This window comes from Patiria miniata, unplaced genomic scaffold, assembly GCF_015706575.1.
Source record: "Patiria miniata isolate m_02_andy unplaced genomic scaffold, ASM1570657v1 HiC_scaffold_3, whole genome shotgun sequence".
Classification (NCBI taxonomy): domain Eukaryota; kingdom Metazoa; phylum Echinodermata; class Asteroidea; order Valvatida; family Asterinidae; genus Patiria; species Patiria miniata.
In genome coordinates, this window is record NW_024037069.1 from 41920670 (window position 1) to 41943180 (window position 22511).

Genomic DNA, 22511 nt, shown 5'->3' on the forward strand with positions numbered 1-22511 from the left:
CTTTCCAATTTGTTCTAATTAATATGAAATGTGATACTGCATGTTGTCTCGTTAAGATCGTAACAGTTTAATTAAAATACAATCGTATTTTCGTAACTCATGCCATGCTCGCGTTACGACGAATTGATTCTGTTTTTACCCCAGACACCGCAAACAAAAACAAATGCAAATGTAACACACAGGAAAGCACCAGACTATTCCTCATTGGCATACGTGTTCAAAAATCTTGCACATACAAATGATCCAATACCAGGGTGAGATAGCAGGTAGTGGTGTGCGCGTACTGCTCGACACCTTGGGGACGAGGTAGCCCCCCCACCCACCCTCCTCGCCTGACTGCGGAGTCCATGTCAGCCGTTCTAACCACATAAGTAATTTTACAGAGGCTGGGTGTCCGATGAAAAAAAACCCTGTCAATCCTCCAACACGGATGAAATGGATCTGACCTGAGACCTAATCGGAGCGAAGTCGGGACGCCAGACGAGGTAGGGACCGTCTACCATATCAGAAAGCGCACATCCTTACTATAATTCCAGGAATCTCTGTCTTTCTGTCTGTCTGTCTGTCCTTCGATTATTATCTCTAGAACCGGGCACCGTATGAAGTTGAAAATTGGCGGGTATATGTTCGGGACTACAGAATGTGCAGTGCCAAGTTTGAAGTCCTTTGAAAGAGCGGTTCTCGAAAAAGCTGCAAAAAAGCAGCATTTTTTTATCAGTCCTTATCAATTGTTTACGTTATGTAAAGCTAAAGCGCGCGTGCTCAATACGGACGCAAACAATGCAAAGACTACGGGTACGCACGTGCATTGTAGGGCGATACCATATTGTCCAGTATGGGTGAATAGCACTGCATACCATGTTTCCGTATGTACACGTACGTGGTGGCTGCACGGACACATTACTTTTGCAGTCGACTGAGCGACAAAGGCAAGGTTGGGGTTGTCGTGATTCAGGTTGACATTCTCATAAACATGTCGACAATTAACGTTCTTCGACAATGAAATCGTACTCTTTTAATGACCTCTTTCCCTTTTAACCCTATTATACCAACACTTCGTTTTAACGGAAGCCATCTTGAAAGGGGGCATGCGTAGCTTTACACATTTTGTAAACTGCGTTGGAACAACAAAGAAGCCAAGGTTGGTGATTATATGATACGCAAAGACTACACATTCGGCGTTTTGCAATTTTACAACAAACACCCGATGCTGTTGTTTGAGGAAGCAGACACGGCAAACACAAATCAGACAAACTCCTTTAGTACACCCGAATAGTCAGTTTCAAAGTTAGAGAAAAACATATCAAGTTGAGGGGGTTTACACTAAATGCGCATCTCTATTCATCGTATTTTAGTCTGTATAATACTACACCAAGCGAAAAAAATAACATCATTTAAAAAGAAAAAAATTGAAGTGAACAAAACGTTAAATCGATTATCAATAAAGAAAATGCCCTTCACCTTTTTTAAATGTTCACTTTGACTGTGCAGTCATCTGTCAAAAAAAAAAATGTTTCAACGACATTGTAACGATGGCAGATGATCTACTTAAAGGAATTTACAGCAGTAGACCTGTTGCCTTGAAGGAGGTCTTGGGGTGTTGGGAAAGTAAGGCTGTGCGGCGGCGTTGTTGAAGCACTCGCACATTGGGTAATCGTCGCATGGCATCATTCTAGCATCCCTCTCGGTGTCACTGGTCAGACCCCAACGCTCATCTCTGGCGCCCAATTCATACAGCTTCGCCAGCTGCTTCAGGCTACATAAGACGCCTCCATGACTCTCACAAAAGCCCTTGCCAACGTGATAATAGAGGTTCTTCGCCGACATGCACACCGAGTACACACTTGTGTCCTCATCTGAAGAATGCAAGGAATAGAAAAACTAAAGTTGTCACCGCATGGGTACGGGGGTTTGGTTTATTTGGGGATGTAACACAACAGTGCACACGTTAGCTATTAAGTAAATGGCACTTGTAATTCTGTTTAGCACACTTGTTAACCTATACCAAGTTTGAACTTTGTGCATTGTACTGTGGTCGATGCGGTCTAAATGTGCATGACTTTGGGAGACATGCGATTCGTGGTCCAAAGAACGGATTATACCATCAACTTTAAGATCTGGTGCATAATTGAGGAATATATTCATGTTATTTGACACTGTTTCTGAAAAATGGACGGTTATCTTAGAAGGTGTTGTTTATGAGTAAGTATAACGCACAAAAGATGTCATTCATGCCTGACCATACAGGGTGCAACCCTGCAAAAAAAAAGTCCCATAGACACTATAGTGCTAAATGCGCATACTCAGAACTCTCACGGGTATTCAAGCTGCACAGAAAAAAATGATGATCAATGTGTCATCTTTCATTTTCTTTTCATTTTTTGGTGGGTTGACCATTGACTTTTTCGAGATATTCTCACCCAAAGAAGACGACCCCTATTTTCCCCAAAGCGGAAAAGTAGCCATCTTGAAAAACAATCCCTCCACAACATGGCAAAATACCGCTACTTTCGAGCCCAGTAGCATCCAAAATGCTCAGAATTGGAAGCCCCAAGTCCGGGCCAGAGGTTCATCACCATATCTCTTCAATTCCCCAATTTGATGGGTCTCAAAACTCTCTAATAAGGGTATAACTTTTATTCATGAGCTCGGCGGACGAATTGTTGGCCTATTTACAGGCGTGCACCCATAAGCACTATCCTCCAAGATGGCCGCTACGCACAGGGTCTTTGCAACCAATATCGCCTGTGTGTGCTGCCCTCTATTGAAAACGCAGAGTCCAGGATGAGATAGTTATAAGGTGTTTATTTTCATGGAGTATGTAAAGAGCTTACTGTATGTTGTCCATTGCGGGCAGTTTTTGATCACGGCTTCAGTCTTCAAAGATGTCATGGCAAAAACGGCAAGGAAAACGATGACGGACTTCATCTGAGTGTAAAAATGTTATGCAGAATGGTGCATTAATGACAAGAGCAGGGACGGCGGAATGCTTTTCAAACCGGGGGACACACCAAAAAGGGGCACTTATCCAGAAAAAGGGGCACCTTCCGTCGGTGTGAAAGTAAGAGCCCTACGGCCTCCCCAATGGCGGATTCAGAACACTTTTTTTTGGGGGGGGCAAACAATTGTGGTTCCGAAAAAAGTGGGTCCACAAATTCACGGCGAAGGGTTCGGGGCCCGCTTAAGGACTCCGAAAAAAAATGGATTCTAGACGCTCTGTGGTGCGATGTGAGGCAATTTCTGACCATTTTAACCAATTTCTTCTGAGGAAAAGATGGTGGTGTATGTAGTGGTTGCCTTTTTGTGACGTCACATTGCGAGCTCACGGTACATCGCGCGGTGTCACCATCTTTATGTTCGTGTTGCGTTTTGTCGTTGTCATCCTCTTTACCCCCAAATTTTCCTCAAAACTTCAAAACCCTGCCCTTTATCTATGACATACCTGTATTTTCTTAAATGTCGCCAACTAGTCCGGTAGGTCAAATAATTTAAAAGTGGACGTTGTTCCCTTATAGGAACCGGGCCCGTGGATACACGATCGCCATTCGACACTTTTCGGCCAATAGCCGAAAAATGTGTCCCCTCCGCTACTGCCTCTGAGTATTTCCCCCCAACGACTACTACCCCTACCTTTGTCGTGCTTTTATGTCCTCGGCATCAAATCTAAGATCACAATTGCAGGTGATGGTGGTCGGCTGTTTCTCTGTCCGAGACGTGCGCAGGACTGATGGCTGGCTTGCATGAACAGTGGAATATAAAGGTAGCTAGCATTGTGAGGAGAAGCCCACTACTCGCCTTATACAAAATTTAGACTCAGTGGCTGCATCGAAAGCAAGGTCTCAAGGTCCAACCGGCGATTAAGCGGCTTGCGCTACAACAGTGCCACCTGCTTTAATATTGTCGTCGTAAGTCAAACGCCTTATAAGTCCAAAAGTTCGGAATTAAGAGGCGTCGGATAAGCCTTTTCGGAGTTCCAACTGCGCATTCATAACCAGTGACAACGCGCATTGCTTGTCTCAAGTGGCCTTTGACATCATCGCGCCACTGACTTTACAAAAAGGCTGTTTGTGCATTGTGGGTACTATCAAAGGGCATTTGAGACAAATAATGTGCGTTGTCACAGGTTACGAATGCGCGCAGTTGGAACTCCGAAAAGGCTTATTTATGAAGCGTTGGATGTATGGTGTTCGGCTTCATAGCAAATTGTTGGAAATTGGTACAACCTTAAAAGCCGAAATAAATTACAATTCGATTCAATCATGTAAATCGAGCAGTGAAACGTTCACTGAACTGAGGACCTTTCGAGAAAAGTTAATATAACAGAAAAAAGACAGTTGTAAACACTTTAGACAATTCTAAACACTTTCTTGCTATCTCCTCATGCTAAAAATGTTAAGCACGTGAACATGTTTACAAACTGATAGCAAGAAAGTGTTTCGAATTGTGTTTCAAATTGCACGTTCCATTACATGGAAGCCCTGTGAATCGGAGTGCCGTGGCCTCGTGGTCTGGAGAATTGAATTCGTGGTCTGCCGGTAGTTCAGCAGTCTGTGCGTTCGAGACCAGCCTGCGGCTATGGTGTCTGTGCCCTTAAAAATGTATTGGGAACGTTTCATTCGCCCAATTGGCAGGGTAATAATGATGTAGCGCCTTGAGCACCAATAATGGCTGATGCGTGGGCTTTACAAATACCCATTATTATGACCCCTTTTAATTTGTCTGGGTTTGATTTCCAACCGACCTTATTTTGGACTCCCGACTCGGGAATATTTGTTAACGTCGACCCATGCTCGGATCCAGGGAGGCCGGGGTCCAACTTCCTTGAAATTCCTTGAAAATGATGCAACCCCCCCCCCACCCCCACCCCCCCTCCCCCCTCGCTGTGACACCCCAAACATTAATACTTGTAAGAATATCAGCCTGTGCACAAAATACGGACAGATCCAGCTTGGTTAGGAGGTATTTGTACACTTTTCTGTAACACAGTGTTAATAATCGTCCGATATGAACAGCGCCCCCATTGAAAGTATCTAACGAGCTCCCACCCCCCCCCCCCCCACCGACTCCTTACCCCCCCCCCCCCCCAACACACCTATTGATTTTCGGAGGCCAATTGTCCGGAGATAAAAACCCAGTACGTTTCAGCCCCTGCAACCTTGTTTTTTACTAACCGCCCCCCCCAAAAAAAAAAAAACAAAAACAACAACAACAACAAAGAAGCGAACAAATTCAGGCAATCAGGATCTTATCTGGAAAAGCTGTGGTAAATAATAGAAGATTACCAGTGTTCTTCAAAAATATATATACATATTTATTTTGTTTCCGAACAATTCGCATAATTATTTTGTTTTAGCGCAAAATCTAATTTAATCTTATCTTTGCATCTGCAACCAGGCCTCTGATAAGTGCTTTCATTATGTTGCGCAGGGAGAAACCCACCTTGCGATAGCCGCATTGTTGTCTGGCAGCCGATAATTCTAATTTGCGAGGAAATAACTCAATACCTAAACGGAGGTGGCATTTTCCGTTCGATGTCTCATTCAAAAATGAATAGCTTTTATATCCCTATATCAAAATAGCAATTTCAAACTAGATCTCTGTCTGTTCGATGACCAAAACATAGGGCTTTTTCGCAATATGTTTTTTTTATGAGTTTAGGTTTGTTTTTCGCCATTATGCAGTTAGGAAATTTTTTATGCAGGAATGTAGTTATATGACTTATTGAAAAGCTGTTCATGTAATCTTCCCGATACCGTTCCTCAAATATGTGACTTAAAGATGACGTCTCATGATCCATGATGACGTCATCATTACGTCACCTTACTTTATGTCTGTTACCCGTCCTTGTCTGTGAACATACCAAGTGTTCCAATCAAGTCGGACTTACAATCCTCTAAATATAAAATAATTATTTAAACATACACTTAAAAATGACGTCACCAGTCCATTGATGAGACGTCATTATGACATCACTTGTCTGGAGTCAACTTAACCTTGGGGTCTTTGTCTGTGCCTAGTTTAAAATCAATCTGATTGTATTCAATGTTCTAGAAGTAGTAGAACAAAATATATAATGTAAAAAATTATATATTTCAATTCAGTCGGAATATAGTTCTGTAGATAATGTCTTCAAATGAGATACCCACATCTTGCAGTTCCAGAGAGCAACTTGGTCGGTTTGGTATAGGCGAAATATTAAGTTGCTTTTCAGTTGTCGACGGTCGAAATAATGGAAAGCGGTTGAATACACGGCTTTGATAAGATTGAAGCGGCCTTGAACAGGGGGTCTACCCGATGCTCCCCAACACCGATGTTCCCCAAATACCGATGTTCCCCGAAATCCTTAGGATTAGGGTTAGGGCTAGGGCTAGGGTTATTGGTTAAGGATTTCGGGGAACATCGGTATTGGGGAACATAGGTATTGGGGAACATAGGTATGCACCCCTTGAACAGTGGCGTCACTTTAAAACCAAAGTCACGGTGGATCAAACGTTTCGATGAAGTGTCATCTATACTTGTAAAACTAACAACGTGTCCACTTCTGGGCCATCACACAACTGACTTGCATGTCATTTTATCCTCGTTGCTGCATTGTGGAATGTGACTGCAAACTTATAAAAGAAACAATGGATGATATAATACCCTGGCGTGAGGTAAATTAGGGATCAAATTCTTTAGGACAGATGGTGTGTTCTTTTATAGGCGGTATATTATGAACTTCTCAACAAAGCTGTTGCCCAGTGGCCTGTGCAGGATTGTTTCCAAGGGGAACATGCAGACTTTGGTGCATGGCCGGGGGGTGAAATTTCTTTTCCCAAACGAGAGCGGACAATATCGAAAGAGGGCGCTCTCTCTCTCTCTTTGCTTTTAGAGAATAAGTTATATAACAAGGAATAAAAGTGTTTAAATCACCGACGATTGGCAGCTGATTCGTGGACTGGTTGGAAGTAGTCATGACTTCAGGTGATCCGAGTTCGAATCTCAGTGAGCGTTTTTCACTTCTTCTCGTTTTACCTTTTAAATAAGTAAACTGATGAAGAAACATTTCTCACAAGACGTAAAGCCTATCTTTGGTTTGTGTTGTGGAGAACAAGGCATTAGATATGCTGTAATGGACCAATCAGAAGATGGGAAGCGGATGTCGTTGGGGAAAAGATTCGCGGCCGGGGGCGGGCTTGACATTATCTGGCTATTGGATGAGGATGTCTGACAGGACGATCGTGGACACTTTTGAATAGGCTTCACTTTACAGACCGATATTTGGATCCGGGAGAACCCTGGCTAAGCCGCTGAGAAATCTAGGCAAGGTTGGGGATGTCATGATTCAGGTTACATTCTCATAAACACATCGACTATTAACGTTCTTTGCTAATGTAATCGAATTCTTTTAATTACCTCTTTCCCTTTTAACCTTATGACATCAAAACGTCAATTTAACGGAAGCCATCTTAAAGGAGATGCTTTCCCCCCTTTTTCAACCGCGTAATAGAACAATTACAACTAAGCTAAGATTGGTGATGTATGATATGAAAAGACAGTGGCTTCGACGTCTTGCGATTTGAAGGAAAAAACAGATGCTGATCTTTTGGGAAGCCAACACCGCAATCTCAGTCAAGCACAAAACTTACATAAAGCAAACTCCTTTGGAATTAAACACCGGAATATTCACCGTCAAAGTTTGAGTAAAATATATCCAGTTCAGGGGTCTACACTTGTAACACAAAATAATGCGAATCCCTATTCGTCGTATTTTATTACAATAACTACACCAAAGTAAAAAAAAAATGCTATCAAAAAGATTTTTTTTTTAAACCCGCAAATGTTAAGTAAACAAACTGTTAAATATTCAGTTAAAATACCCTTCACCGTTTTTTAATGTTTAATTCAATTTGACTTCGCGATCATGATCCGTCTCCGATGAAGATTGGAAGTTGCAACTATACTGTTACCATGGCAACAGATAATTTACTTCCAGGATTTACAGCAGTAGACCTCATCCCACGAATTAGGTCTTGGGGTGTTGGGAAAGTAAGGCTCGGGGGCACCGTTGTTGTAGCATTCGGCGCCTTTGTAATCGCCGCATGGCGACATTCTAGCATCCCTGTCGTGACCATTGGTCAGACCCCAGTGGTTGTCTCTGGCGCCCAACTCGTACAGCGCCGCCAGCTCCTTCAGAGTGCACAGATGGGAACCAACCATATCTTGATAGCAGTATTTCATGCCCATATCCCAACTGTAGGTTTTCGACGACAGGCATACCGAGTACATAGTCTCACCTGAAAAGGACAAATTAATAAAAAAGGTTTCTCTATTATTATTTTTTTTTACAAACAATCTCATTATAGAATTCGGGCGATTCACAATGCAGTGCGCCACCAAGAGTTTGCTAAGGAGAGTTCATTTTTCCCAGTGCATTGTGGGAGATGGCCGACAAATTTTCAGCGCGGGACATTTGAAATTGTCAGTTTTTTCCGGTCAGTAGTTTCGTAAGCGTATGACTCAAGTATATGTTTGCCCTTATCTTTTTCTGTTATTAATATGGTGTTTTTGAAAGCCGGCAGAATGCTATTTCTGACACTCGTTCAAGTGAGCCATGTTTGTGACCGTAGACTTGAAAAATGTACTCTACACGGCAAACTCTTGGTGGCGCACTGCATTGGTAATCGTCCGAATTACGACTATAACCATGTATCTCTTAGCTTAAAAGACAGCTTGCTGTTTCAAAACAGTACACACATTTACCATAAAATACACGACATCGGTAATGTTGATAAGTGTAACCCACATGCTATACCAACCACACATGGGCGTCGCGAGGGGGGGGGCGAGGGGGGCACTTGTCCCCCCCCCCCCCCCGGGAAAGCAACAAAAAAAAAAAAAAAAAAAAAAAAAGGAAGAAAAAAAAGAAAGAAAAAAAAAAGAAAAAGAGGCGCGAAGACAAAGTGGTGTAAATTTAATGAGTTGAGGGGGGGGCAAAATGTCCCTGCCCCCCTCTAAAACTGATAAATCGAGAATGTGTTGCGAAATACAAGCATTTTTTGGCAAAAAAATTGTGTGCCCCCCTCTAGAAAAAATCCTGGCGACGCCCATGCAACCACAGTGTGAAGGTTTTTTTAACAATCATTTGCACTAGGCCTATACTTTGGTCGATGGGGTCTGTATTATGTTCACTTATTTTTTTTTTGGAGACTGTGATTGGGGTCAAAAGAAAGGAGGATTCATCAACTCATACTGATATGCTTAGAGTTTGAGGTATTAACTAGGTGTTTTTTTACAGTGTCTGAAAATTGGACCACATGCGTTACAGCAGTCTTAGAATGTGTTGTTTCTTTGCTTTGAGTAAGTATTCATGCCCGACCATAAGCATTGCCCTCTAAGATGGCCGCTACACATAAGGTCTTTGCAACCAATCATAGTCTGTGTGTATGCTGCCCTCTATATGGACTCACAAGTCAGTTGGTAGGAAGGCGAGGTAGCTCAAGGAATAAGTATACAATAAGAGGCTTACTGAATGTTGTCCACTTTGGGCAAGTCTCTATCCCAGTCGTCAAAGATGTCAAGGCCAAAACGGCGACAAACAGGATGACTGACTTCATCTGAGTGTAAAAACAATAATGCAGAATCATGGTTCATTATTGAGGAGAGACTTACAATCCCGGCAATAATGGTTGGGACACTTGGAAATAACCTTAGCCTCCTACGGTCACCCACTCCCCCGCTCCCCGACTCTTCCGCAGCCCCCCCCCCCCCGGTCAATGTACGTTGTTCTCGCCAGCTGATGAAGCACACACCGCGCAATGAGAGACAACATTGACCGGGGCGGGGGGGGGGGGTGGCAGCGAGATTTGGCCAGGATTGTAGCTCACTTCTCACCAAAAATGTTGAAATGATATTAATAGAAGCTATTGGAGCGTAAGGAATGGATATCGTTTTGTAATGAGAAATCAGGATCTGCAGAGCACAACTTGAATTTACGGTGCACCCAAAAGAAGTGGCTGCTTAAAGAATTCCACGCAGTTATTTCGAGGTCATTTGCACAGGTTTCATCGGTTACACAGGTTTTATCATTAGAAAGCTTCCTCGAGTTTATTCCGTGGTTCGATATTGTTACAGATTGGAACATATTGTTATAGATTGGATAAGCAGTCTTTTTAACCTAAACGTATTTGCGCTCAGTGAATGTTCTTGAAAAATGTCAGATTTTCAGATTTCAGCTTTTTTTTTAAGTCTGATTGTTGCGAACAGGCGAACATATAATTACAGGTAATTATTATTACTATAATAAAATAAATGTTTTGTGTTTGTGAGTTTGTTTCTGCATTCAATAGGGGACGTTGAACAATTTAGGACAATAGGGTTCCCAGTTCCCGAGAGATCCCCAATTTGGATTCGCGCAAAGAAACATATGGGAGGTCATCCAAAAAAGTTAGTACATAAACAAAAGAGGGACAATAGGAGGGGGGGTGTCCCCGATTGCAGGCAAATACACACTTAATTGTATTTGAACATATCCCAAACCATGGCGGAAGGAATATACTTTCAGGCGCGGATCCGGGGGGAGAGAACTAATGATGTGCAAACTCGAACCGAAACCGAAACCGACCCAACCCGAAACCGACTTCGGGTCGGGTCGGGTCGGTTTGTCCATCTTTTCAGTCGGGTCGGGTCGGTTTCGGTTTTGCATTTTCATTTTCGGGTCTGGTCGGGTCGGTTTAGCCATCTTTTGAAAAAACCGAAATAAACCGAAAATAAACCGAAACGGTTGAGAAATTTAGGTGATGCAATATTAGGCCCCCCCCCCCAAAAAAAATAGTCGGTCTCTGGTCAGACCGAAGTTCCGGAATTGATGCGGCGACGCGGTTTTTTGGGGGGGGGGGGGGGTTTGGGTGGCTTTTTTTTTTCAAGCTTGTATTGTACAGACAAGGTGGGTACTATTTTGCTTTTTTGTAAGGCTAAGGCCAAAAAAAAAAGGTCGGTCTCTGGTCAGACCGAAGTTCCGGAATTGATGCGGCGATGCGGTTTTTTGGGGTTTTTTTGGCTTTTTTTTTTCAAGCTTGCATTGTACAGAGAAGGTGGGTACTATTTTGCTTTTTTGTGTCCTCATTATACATTGGTGTCCTCCATAATTTGCCTTGGTGCCCTTTATCATTTGCCTTGGTGCAATTTCCCCATTCCTTGGTGCTCCTTGGTACAAAAATTTGAGGAGGCGCGGCAATAGAGGGCGCTGTTGTAGCTTCCGTGTTCATTTGAAGAAGAAAAAAAGGTTGACGCGCATGATTAAAATCGACGCGCGCGCTGACCAGAGACCGAGTATTTTTTTTTTGGCCTTATTGACAGGCACTGTGACCGCAGCCCTAGTGTGGTGTGGCCACCGAGCGCACTATTAAGTTCCCACAGTATTAATTTCTCCAGTCAGATGGGACTGACAGTGAAATAGATACATTGTAACAGGTTTCATGATACCGCGTGATGATGCCACGCGTCTGTTCAATAAGCGGAGTTACTCTCGATCAACCCACTGAGTAATAGGGAGAGAGACGATGGTTTTGCAAAAGAATTCATGCCATGTGGGTAAGGGGCCGTTCACAATTATCAACATTTTCACGAGCGTACAAACCGTACGCTGGGGGGGGGGGGGAGGGGGTAATGGCCGCCGTACGCTTTTTTTTTTTAAATGTCGATATGTTTTTTCGCCCGTTAATGCCCGCCTAACGCTTTTTTTTTTTTTTTAAATGTCGATCTGTTTTCTCGCCCGTCGCCACAGCCGACAGCCGCAACCGATGCCGATCGAACACTTGCCGAGCCGGTCGCGCCCCGCGCCAGGCCCCGCATTGCATCCCATGAACGTATTGTGTACAGCATGCGCGGCATTGTCCTACACACGTACATGAAAATGTACTGTATGTACATGTACATGTATAGCCCCTGTCACACTTGTCCGAATCGTCACTCCGTTCATTTTCCGAGTAAAACATTGCGGATTCGGTGTTTAATCGGTTTGAACTGAACTCAAACGGATTTCCCTCGGTTTTCCTCGGTTTTCCAACGCTATATACTCGTGTACGTTCGGTGATGCACTGAGGAACTCGGAGAAATTATTGAACCTGTTTAATAATTTCTCCGAATTGTCGCGACAACCTCAATACGGACGGTATCCGGTATACACACGGAATATGCACGGAATACACACTGTACTCATTCGTTGCCATTCGTTGCAATGCGGAATAGGTACGGAAGAGTACGGAACAGGCCTCCGATTCCGATCGATAACCGTATGTATTCAGAGTTCATTCCGAATCCACACCATTGTAATGCCGATCAAAAAACGGACGCACCGAATATAAACGGAATGTTCGGAAAGCGGTCGGTCTTGAGATCAATGAATTTTTCAAAGTTTGGCATGTCCGGTGATGATCGGAGAGGTTCTGAATATAGACGGATTGCAATCGGAATAGCAACTTATTACATCCGGAATAAGACCGGATTATGATCGGTGTATTTTCATTTCTGGCTGGTTTTTTGACATTTCTCTCCGAATGTGTCCGAATTAATAATATTTCAGATCGGTTCATGAACGGAATTATAGATTCGGACAAGTGTGACAGGGGCTTATAGTCCGTATCCACTGCGTGTTTTGAACGGCCGGTGTCACATGAAAATCCGACTCCTATGAAAATCGGACCCCTTTTTCTCTTTTATTGGTTAATCCCTCGCACGTGACAGGTCACTCTCCCCAAACGATCCTAAAAATAGCGTAGTATCGTACTCTCGCGTTCGCACTGTACTACTACCAATGAGTCCATATTGCATGGAGTCGGATATTCACACTACACCGGTTGAACAACACCGGCACTGGCAATGGCGGACAATAAAAATTCTAGCCGCGCTGTTGACTTGGATCAATTGTTGAAATTCCTCATTCGACAAGGATGTATTGTCCACAAGAATCCGACCAACAAATCACTTTGTCCAAGCAAGGTATTCGGTTTTTTCGGTTTTTTTCGGGTCGGGTCGGTTCGGGTAACCACCCCTGCTCTGACACACAAACGTTTGCTAATGGTGTAAATCGAGCAATTTCTTTTGTTCCTCTTCCCTTTTCCTTGTTTGTGCTAAAACTTTTTTGCAACAGCTCCCATTGGTTTTGTACGCGTTTTCTAATCGATTCGCTTCCTGTCCTCGATTCATCGATGATGTTGCACGTGTGTGTCCTCGATTTACACCATAAGCACGCACTGATGGATTATGTTACAACACAAACAGGACACTAACTTATGTACTGATCACTCGTAATGGTCAGAGGTGTTTCAAGCAACATCTAAAACTTAGATTTTCGGCAATTAGCTCAAAATGTGTCCCCTAGCCTAGCTGCTGACTACAATAACCCCTACCTTTGTCGTTTTTGTATGTCCCCGACGTTTAGGATCACACTTGCAGGTGTAATTGGTCGGCGGTTTCTCTGTCCGAGACGTGCGCAGGACTGATGGCTGGCTTGCATGAACCGTAGAATATAAAGGTAGCTAGCATTGTGAGGAGAAGCCCACTACCCAACCTCGTCCCCAGTGCTTACTTTACTTCCAACGTTGTTTCCAATAGTAAACCCTGGATAGGAAACTTCCTTCCTGCATCCTGATTCGATACCGCAATTGGCTAGAAATGGATTTATATCGTGTACTTGGTGTTGTTATTCACAACGTGCAGTACGTGTTTTCGCGATCATTCGTCCACGCCTTCTCGAAAATATTCATTTCCTTTCCAGTCTGTTAATATTAATATGAAATGTGTCTCGTTAAGATCGAAACAGTTTAATTAAAATAAAATCATGTTTTCGTTACTCACGCCATGCTCGCGCTGCGACGAATTGATTCTGTTTTTACCCCAGACACCGCATACAAAAACAAACGCAAATGTAACGCACAGGCAGGCACCAGACTGTTCCTCATTTGCATACGTGTTCAAAAATCTTGCACATGCAAATGATCCAATACCAGGGTGAGAGAGCAGGTAGTGGTGGGCGCGTACTGCTCGACACCCTGGGGACGAGGTTGCCCACTACCCGCCTTATACACAATTTAGATAGAGGGAAATAGAGGGCGCTGTTGTAGCTTCCGTGTTAATTTGAAAAAAAAAAGTTGACGCGCATGATTAAAATCGACGCGCGCGCTGACCAAAGACCGAGTATTTTTTTTTTTTTTTGCCTAATATTCTTTTCATTAAAGCAACTTTCCTATTTCTACGGTTCTCATTTCTTACCGGCCCTTTTAGGTGCTGTCGACCCAAAAATATAATAAAGACCTTTATTTATTACTGTCGACCCTGTTTGGAACCGCCAATAAAAAAACACAGGGAAACAAATGAATGAAACCGCAAATCCAGACAATTAGGCTTTGAAGATGAGGCAAATATAGTGGGAGCCCCGGTTTTGATGCAAATTTGGGATTCATCAATTGCGCCTCCGCATGGTTGCCATAGAGGTAATCATGAATATGCATGCTTGGTCGTCATCAGTAGGCCTACATCCATGGCGGGTCCGGATATTTGTGCGGGGGTGGGTTTCATCAGCAAAGCAACGCTGAAATGTTGACAGGGGTTTTGTTGTCTGGACATTTGGCCTCCGTAAAGTCAATATGTGGGGTACGTGGGGTGGTGGGGGGGGGGGGGGGGGGGGGGTCGTACGATACTTTCAATGGGAGCGCTGTTCAAATCCGAAGGTTATTTAACACTGTATTACAGAAAGTGTTTTATACACAGTTTTGTCCGTATTTTGTGCACCGGCGGACACTATTTCTACTAATTGTTTTGGGGTGTCACAGCAGGGGGAGGGGGTTCGCATTATTTTTAATGAATTTCTATGAGAAAAAAACAAACAATTTCACGTTTTGGACAGAGCTGGGGTGCGGTTGGGGTTGACCCCCGCCTACCCCCCCCCCCCCCCGGATCCGCGCCAGTATATCCAGGGGCGACCAGTACGGAGTAACACAATCTTAGGTGCGGGTTGTCGGAACATAGGTGTCGGGTGTCGGAGCATAGGGGTGTCGGAGCATAAGGGTGTCGGAGCATAGGAATGTCGGAACACAGAGCAGTCACCGTTCAGCGCATGTGTTCTGATCCTTAAGTCGCTCTCAGGTCGACCTGCGATTTGCTAGCTTGCGCCACGTCGAAATTGTCGACATCTATCACAAAACTTATACTCAATCTGAAATTGGGTGATTATCGCGAAAAAAGTGCCTCTCGACACAGAATAATTATGTCACTGTAAATATGCCACTTATGTCAACCATGGACGTAAATCACGTGGTATGGGGGATGGGGAGGAGATATTATCCTGCCCTCCCCCTCCAAAACAAAAGTTCAACCGGGGGGGGGGGATGTATCATTGAATCAGTCCCCGCCTCAGGTTTTTGTGACGTGAGAAACTAAAAAAATGACGATCTTGAGGTTATCTTGTACACTTTCCAACGGTCCAAATTTTATTTAGCAGACTAAGAGTTGAAAATCAGAAAACATACAGTTCCAAAGCTTTGAATGCACGATTTTTTTTGTAAGGTTAAGAGACATAAGCGCACACATGTTCAATCATGTAGGCCTACATTTGGATCATGAACAGTGGTGGTGTGTCAGCCCCCAACCCCCCCCCCCCAACTCCCACTCCCGCTTTGTGCATTTCCACGGCCATGCCCCATCCCCCACGTGAACATTTCACTCGTTCAAAATGGCCGCAAATATCTTGATACAAATATCGCAGGGGCGGATCCAGGAATTTTTGCAGGGGGGGGGGGGTTCATCAGCAAAAAAATCTGAAAATGTACACAGGTTTTTTTATCCGGACACTTGGCCTCCGTAAAATCAAAAACTGGGGGGGGGGGGCCTGGTACCATATTTCAATAGGGGGCACTGTTCAAATTCGACGATTACTAACACTAGATTACAGAATGGTGTACCGTTTTTGAACAGGCGGATATTATACCAGTATAATTTTTTTTTTGGGGGGGGGGGGTGCACGGGGGGGTTCGACTTATTTTTTTTTAGGAATTTGTATGATAATTGTTTGGGGGGACAGAGCTGGGCCCCCCCCCCCCCTCTGGATCCGCGCCTGTATCGGACACAAGCAACAATCAATAAATACACAGCATTTAGAGAAACTGACAACGAATATCATTGTTTGTTCTTTGCTATTTAACTAACAGAAAATAGAAAATTGAAATTTATAAAGGTAGTTACGAGCTGACAGGTTCCATAATCACCAATATCAATAATATTTGTGACCTACTGTAGCATAATGAGGAATGTCCCCCGAACCCATGTTTTGAGTAATCAACGCCTGAAGTTGCATACACAAAGAAATCATGTCAAAATAAATATCAGGGTTTTTTCTTATTATTTGAGTAGCCAAGGTATCCAAGAGTCACACTATGCATTTTTGTTGCGAAAAATATCCCCAAAAGTTAGCGGCTCAATGCGGATTTCTTTTTTCAAAGCCGTTTTTCTCGAAGTGAGGTTTGCGAAATCAGGCGCGACTCTGTTGAAGTTCCTGTGGCATATCTTTGGAATAAATTAAATCATTCCAAGTATCATAGGAAATTCAATGATCTGCGCTTTGCGATGCGATGCGATGCGAGGGTGCAGCCTAGCCTACACCGACTCATGCGCTTTAACATGATGTAGGTAACTTGAAAACTCAAAGGTGGGGTTATTCCTCATTATACGATATGGCAGGTCACATTTATCTGAGATAGTTGAGTAATTAAAGAAATAAGCTTTTTTTTCTTCTAAATCTATTGACCATCGAAATGAATATGCAAGGCCGGTCGTTAGCACAGCAACGGGATGCAATTGTTTGTTTCTGCATTGCGCACGCGTCATTTGTTAACGCAATAGTTCACTGGGATTAACTTCCCGGCAAAAAGAAATCCTCCGGGATCATGAATCAGGAATAAGAAATGTGAAATTTATTTCATCGCTCAGGAATGGACTTGCATAAATACAATTCAAGAAATAAAATTCACTCAACTGACGTGTTCCACACATGCGTGTTAAGGTAAATGACTTAACTAGCCTGCAGAAGAAGTTGCAAGCGGGAGCAAGGCAGTGCGAACATGGCGGCCGCCCTAGTGCAGTGTCAATGGCTGGATCAGTTGCCAAGTGTTCGGCTTGCTCCATCAATAGGATTGATTACGTACCATTTTAATAGTTAATTGTTCTAAATCAATTAAACCAGGAACAACGGTATCAAACGTTTTTTGACGAACTCTTATCTAACCCGGAAACGTAACCTGGACACTTCTCTCCCGATGATCTAATTCTAAACTCTTATCTAAAGTATATTTTAAAACCCTCGAGCTAACCATGGTATAATGAAGTGCGTTAAAGAGAACTGGGAATAGGCTTAATCTGCAATCATTCTTCAAGCAATTCTTATTGACTGCCTAAATATATCAAAGCATTCTGTGTTCAGTTATAGGCCACGTGTCAGTGTTGGGCTCAGCCGTGTGATTTTCTTCAGCAGTTCTGCAGGAATCTTTGAGTCATCATTGGCCGCACGCTAAAAAAAAAAAAAAAGAGGATGGTACAATTTTTTTTAATATTTCCATTGGAATTTATTCTAATTGTACTAGGGTGAGTCGAATGGCTTTCTCGGGAGCCACTGAGAAGCAGGGTTTTTATAATGGCTGATATTTAGCCGTCGCTCGTGCGGAATTAAGTTATTATCTCACCTCGTGACAGATGTCAGGGACGTGGAAAAATTCCTCTTCTTCGCTTTCACAGATGCCAAGCTTGAAGTCGGTGATGTGATTGTTCTCAGTAGTAAATGTTACCCCTGTAACACAATCAAACAAAACGGAATCGACAAAGTGAGCCGGGGAGGTTTCACGCCGTTGTTATTGGGGTAAAAAAAATAGGCTATACTCTTCCATTCGTGTGTTAATAAGGTTCAGATGCAAATGCAAAATGAAGTACTCCTCAGTGCTGCAGGCAATCACAAGTCAACTCACAGGTAAGGTCACATTAAAAGGGAAACATGAATGCCTTCGTCAGAGTTTATTTGTATAGCTTGTAACTAAAGGACCTGAGATTGACTTGTGATGATTAACATAAAGGGCTTGTTATAAAACAAAAGTACGACTCAAAACTATTAAGCTCAAAGATAAACTTATGGCCTACTTTCCTCTGAAGAAGGATTAAGGACATGACTTTCAAACAACCATGAATGTATCACGATTTACAAGTTTGCCAACTTATTCTTGTGCCATGTCTGCCTAATTCTTGTATTTTTGTAAGGGAATATGAATGAGATAAAATTAATGGCATAATTTTGTAGTCCAGTCCCTCACAGAGCCTAACAAGTCCTCCAGTCAAATATCGCAAGTCATTCAAATGAACTGTGATGAAACCAAGTTCCTTTTAACTGTTAAATGCTATACTTGTGACTGGGCTTGTGAAAGGACCCTTGTGATTTACTTTTGCCCGACTTCACTACACATAAAACAATGGTTCCTAATGTTTGTGTTTGCTCTGACCAGTGTCTGGACTGACGTATCGGGCAGTGGAGTACAGGAGCACACATTCATCTGTCTGAAGGGTGGAGACGCGGTGGACGTCCTGCCCGGGTTGTTTCTCCAACATGTACCAAGAGTCGACCTCTACTGCACGGTCACCCAGGCTATGCGAGCCGACGTAGGTGGCGTCCTCTGAGGCAAACATGAATAATTCATGATTAACACAATCTTGAAGAGAGTTACAAAGCTGGTACCTGTTACATGCAGTCTGAGGATCAGACGATATCGCCCAAACTGCCAAACAGTTTTAAATGGTTTCCATTCACATGTGCAGAGCCGCATAATGAATGTCTGATATATCCGAGCGTGCAAATTTCATGCAATCCCTCGCACCAGCAACTCGGAGTTGACTTGAGAAATTTTGACGCCAATTTCGAACAGAAATTCGGCCTGAGCTGTTGGTTGGCTGCCATATTTTTAACACATAACGGGTTAACGAAGACCCGATAGAAGGCGCCCGCTGACTGGTCAGAGTCTAGAAGCCAAGACGCTGTCGCCATGTGTTGTCAGGAAAAAGCAACGGGGTTTTCAACACCATTATGTGAATTTACCATTTGTCATTGCCATGTCATTCCAATTTCATTAATCAGTTGTCAATGTCCTTTGTCTTAGCAACTTTCGTAAAAACAAAGGCATGTAAAATGACACTGTCCTCTTTATGAATTAAGCATGAAGTCAATCTATGAGAACTGCATGCAAAATACAAAACAATTTAAGATAAAGAAATCGGTGTACCTGGAATACAGTCCTCCTGAAACCTTTTCTTTAACTCGTTCACCCTGCAGGTTAATTCTCCGCTAAACCTTGCGATAGAATACGAAACTCCCTGCAAAACACGAACAGCGATGCCATAACTTTCCAGTAAAAAATATACAGCTTTTTCCACCATGACAAGACTTCCCTGATTAATAAACTATCCCCTGAGCAAGCCATTCTGCTACAAAATTAGCCACAAAGGTTAGTCAATAAGAGGAAAAGATGCGGACTTTCGATGCTTCGTGTTGAATTAAGTCTCAAAACGTAAGATGGTGAAACATGCAATGCAAGAAAATAGACTGGCTTATCCGTGGCGCACCCAAGGGGGGGGGGGGGGGGGCTTTGTGTAATTTTTTTTTAGTTCAACGATTTCACCTGTGGCCTATTTTCGAGTAGTATAATAGTTGTGTAAGTGGCATACATTTTTTTCTGCGTCCAAAAAATTTGGGCAAAATTTTGTGAAAACAAAAATTAACTCCTACAAAAAGTGAAAACAAAAATTGTGAGCCCCCCCCCCCCGCCAAATTCTGGGTGCGCGCCTCTGTGGCTCACGAAACAATAAGTCATTCAATGTCTTTAGTAAAGTTTGCTAAAAAGAAGCATCTGGTTCCAAGTCGCTCTTTTCGTAATTTTTCGTAAAGCCATGCCACCAGTCTACTAAATTGTCAATTGTCAAACAACAAAAACAAAATCTTTGTTCACGTCCAGCTTTGAACTTCTTATTTAAATTTTAACTGAGACTTGAAATGTTGAAATGGTTAGAACCTCATCTTAATTGCTTTGCATGTGTCCTACACTCGGTGTCTGAATCTGGATTGTGAAGTTGGGGAGAGTAAAGACAAGCTGACTAAAAAGGGATATGAACCGTCTTGTCAAACAAAGCCCGCCCAGGTGCTCCACCAACTAAGCCATCATGCCCTGTTTTACAAATTTACATTGAAGGTGATGCTGGAAGAGTGCTGCACTGGCAAAAGAACTTCTAAATAGCTGGGCAAACTATACAAAATCACAAAGTAAACTATCTTTGTTTTGCAACTATACACAGCCCAGATATTTGTCTCAATACAGAGATTGCACACAACGCCCTCAATATGGACATGTCTTTGTTCATCTGCGGTACACATGATTAGAAACTTTGCACTTTCCTTGTCCAGTGAACTCCAATTATGATACATGTCTACTGTGAGGGCGCTCTGCGCAAACTCTCTATTAAGGCGACCAAGTGCGAAGAGTGAATACGTACGGCGGCGTAGTCATCAATGGTGTGGTAATATTCTTCCGTCCCGTTGAAGAATCCCAGGTGCGTCTTGCTGGCTGTCCTCTTTGAGACGCTGTCGTAGGCTGTGCTGGCCCGTTGCATCTCAACACTGACACCTTCACCCAAGGAGTACGTCAGGAAGTGAGCTGTGTCCAAGAAAACAGGAAGAAGACTTCAACAGAGTATTTTACAGTAAAACTTTCTAAAGTGAGATCCTCGGAGAACGAAGACTATCAAATTTAAAGAGCAAAATTTTGAAATATTTAACTGTAAAACAGAAGTTTGGCTCTGAAAACCAGAGGTGTAAAAACGACCTTTTGGTCAGTAGGTTCGGACTGTTTATCTCTTCTACCAAAAGAGCGAATGCCACATTTCTCTTTATTTCGAAAATGTGACATCGTACCATCAGTATATCAGCTTGAGACCTCGATTTCTTTTTAAGATTTGTTAAATACTTATATTATGTGCAATAAGACTTATATTTTTATATCATCCGAGGTTACATATTTTATTCGTAAAATATTTTTTTGTACTTAAATAAGTCTTGAACTGAGAGGAATTAGCGACAAAGCAGTGTACAAATACACATGTATATTTTACTGATGTCACAAGAAATGTCCAAATTATTCGTGTAAACTCCTCAGCGATGTCGTTTCAAACTGTATATGTTTCTTTGTAATGTTGTATTGTATTGTAATGCATTATATTTGTGCATACCACATGTGTGTAAAATCATTAGTAGTACATGCAGGGCCAAAATGGAAACCAGTTTATAACTGATTGGGCACGCCCTGGGTAAAGAAGTGCAATAAATAAATAATACATCACTTAATAGATTTATTTTTCCGCAGTTTTGTTCCTGATCAAATGGTCGAAGTAACGTCTTCATTACAATTTTTCTCAGTCTTAACACTGAATGAATCGTTAGAATCCGTTTACTTGCAGTAAATATACTAAAACATGAAATTTCACAAAAATTTGACATCTGAAAAAGGCAGCACTTTCTGATTAGCCTATAGAGAGGGTGAGTATGCTTCTAAAGCAAAAACCCTACAAACTAAGCCTAAATGTGAAAATCAAAATTTGTCAAAGTGCGACACGTTTTTGTACATGTTGAAGTGTGGCCTATGTTTACGGAGGTAGTCCAGTAAATAGGCCACATTTATGGGGCTAGCAGTAAATATACTAAAACTGACTTACTGGACTTGAAGGTAGAATAGCTCGGCGCACAGCATGGCTCCGGTTTGTCATCTCGCAGCTCACCGTAAACACCGGCAATGTCGTCTGGTACCTGTACCTCAGCAGCTACCAGAGCTACAACCAAGATTCCGAACCAAAGATGAAACATACTGCTTGTCAATTAATTTAGTATTTAGTTTGAAGTCGAAATAAAGGTGTCTGCAATGGACGTGGTGTAGTGGAAGGTGTACTGCTGTACAGTCTTATATTGGCAAAAAACGTGACCAACTTGCTCAAAGGCCTTCGTGAAGTTATAAGAAAAAAGGCACAATAATGCGAACCACCTTGGTCTATAAAGCGTTTCGGATCGGACAATCGTGTGGCCCCGAATTTAATCGGACTTTGGAGTGGGCAAACAGGCTTTTATAACACTTCAAAGAAATGTTTGGATGGTTGAATATATTTTGAAGGCCACAGGTAGTCCTTTTCAAATTATCCCCAATCGTTACTGAATATTTGAATAGAAAGTGCACTTTTCCCAAGGACAGCCTTTTAAAGCTGTCCTTCTTTGGAGTGGCAGGACAAAACTGCCTTCGCATGATGTCGCCCTGCACTATGTGCCAAACTTTTTGTCCAAAAATGTGAAGTTTATAAGGCCAGGTGCTAAGGTGCTTTCGTACCACCAACCATATACCAAGTCGGGGAGATGGGGACAGTTAATTATTTTGACAAAGATCCTGCTTGGATCAAATGTCCGAACCTTC

At 42.7% G+C, this 22511-nt stretch overlaps 3 protein-coding genes across 3 annotated transcripts; all 3 read right to left on the reverse strand.

The window, feature by feature from the left end:
* Positions 1 to 989: 989 nt before the first annotated feature.
* Positions 990 to 3987, reverse strand: LOC119738727. The gene is made up of 3 exons (XM_038213662.1): positions 3631 to 3987; positions 2835 to 2928; positions 990 to 1856 (listed from the first exon to the last, which is right to left on the reverse strand). The coding sequence occupies exons 2-3, from the start codon at positions 2926 to 2928 to the stop codon at positions 1549 to 1551; spliced, it is 402 nt and encodes a 133-aa protein (XP_038069590.1). The 5' UTR covers positions 3631 to 3987; the 3' UTR covers positions 990 to 1548.
* A 3374-nt stretch (positions 3988 to 7361) lies between these two features.
* LOC119738026 lies at positions 7362 to 13597 on the reverse strand. The gene is made up of 3 exons (XM_038212742.1): positions 13389 to 13597; positions 9509 to 9596; positions 7362 to 8276 (listed from the first exon to the last, which is right to left on the reverse strand). Exons 2-3 carry the CDS (start codon positions 9594 to 9596, stop codon positions 7966 to 7968), a joined length of 399 nt encoding a protein of 132 aa, XP_038068670.1. The 5' UTR covers positions 13389 to 13597; the 3' UTR covers positions 7362 to 7965.
* A 2555-nt stretch (positions 13598 to 16152) lies between these two features.
* On the reverse strand, positions 16153 to 22079 carry LOC119736911. Its single transcript, XM_038210937.1, has 6 exons — positions 21769 to 22079; positions 20554 to 20714; positions 19290 to 19380; positions 18516 to 18686; positions 17712 to 17815; positions 16153 to 17539 (listed from the first exon to the last, which is right to left on the reverse strand). Exons 1-6 carry the CDS (start codon positions 21914 to 21916, stop codon positions 17453 to 17455), a joined length of 762 nt encoding a protein of 253 aa, XP_038066865.1. The 5' UTR covers positions 21917 to 22079; the 3' UTR covers positions 16153 to 17452.
* Between the last annotated feature and the right edge of the window lie 432 nt (positions 22080 to 22511).

Bases quoted from the DNA above. Each gene is read 5' to 3' on its own strand.
- LOC119736911 (XM_038210937.1), bottom strand. From the start codon at position 21,916: ATGTTTCATCTTTGGTTCGGAATCTTGGTTGTAGCTCTGGTAGCTGCT. The intron at 18,687-19,289 runs GTACACCGATTT...TGTTTGCCTCAG, and splicing joins TCAGGAGGACTGTATTCCAG to AGGACGCCACCTACGTCGGC. The intron at 17,540-17,711 runs GTGAGATAATAA...TTTTTTTTTTAG, and splicing joins TCCCTGACATCTGTCACGAG to CGTGCGGCCAATGATGACTC.
- LOC119738026 (XM_038212742.1), bottom strand. From the start codon at position 9,596: ATGAAGTCAGTCATCCTGTTTGTCGCCGTTTTGGCCTTGACATCTTTG. The intron at 8,277-9,508 runs GTAAGCCTCTTA...TGTCCTTTTCAG, and splicing joins CCCAAAGTGGACAACATTCA to GTGAGACTATGTACTCGGTA.
- LOC119738727 (XM_038213662.1), bottom strand. From the start codon at position 2,928: ATGAAGTCCGTCATCGTTTTCCTTGCCGTTTTTGCCATGACATCTTTG. The intron at 1,857-2,834 runs GTAAGCTCTTTA...TGCATTCTTCAG, and splicing joins CCCGCAATGGACAACATACA to ATGAGGACACAAGTGTGTAC.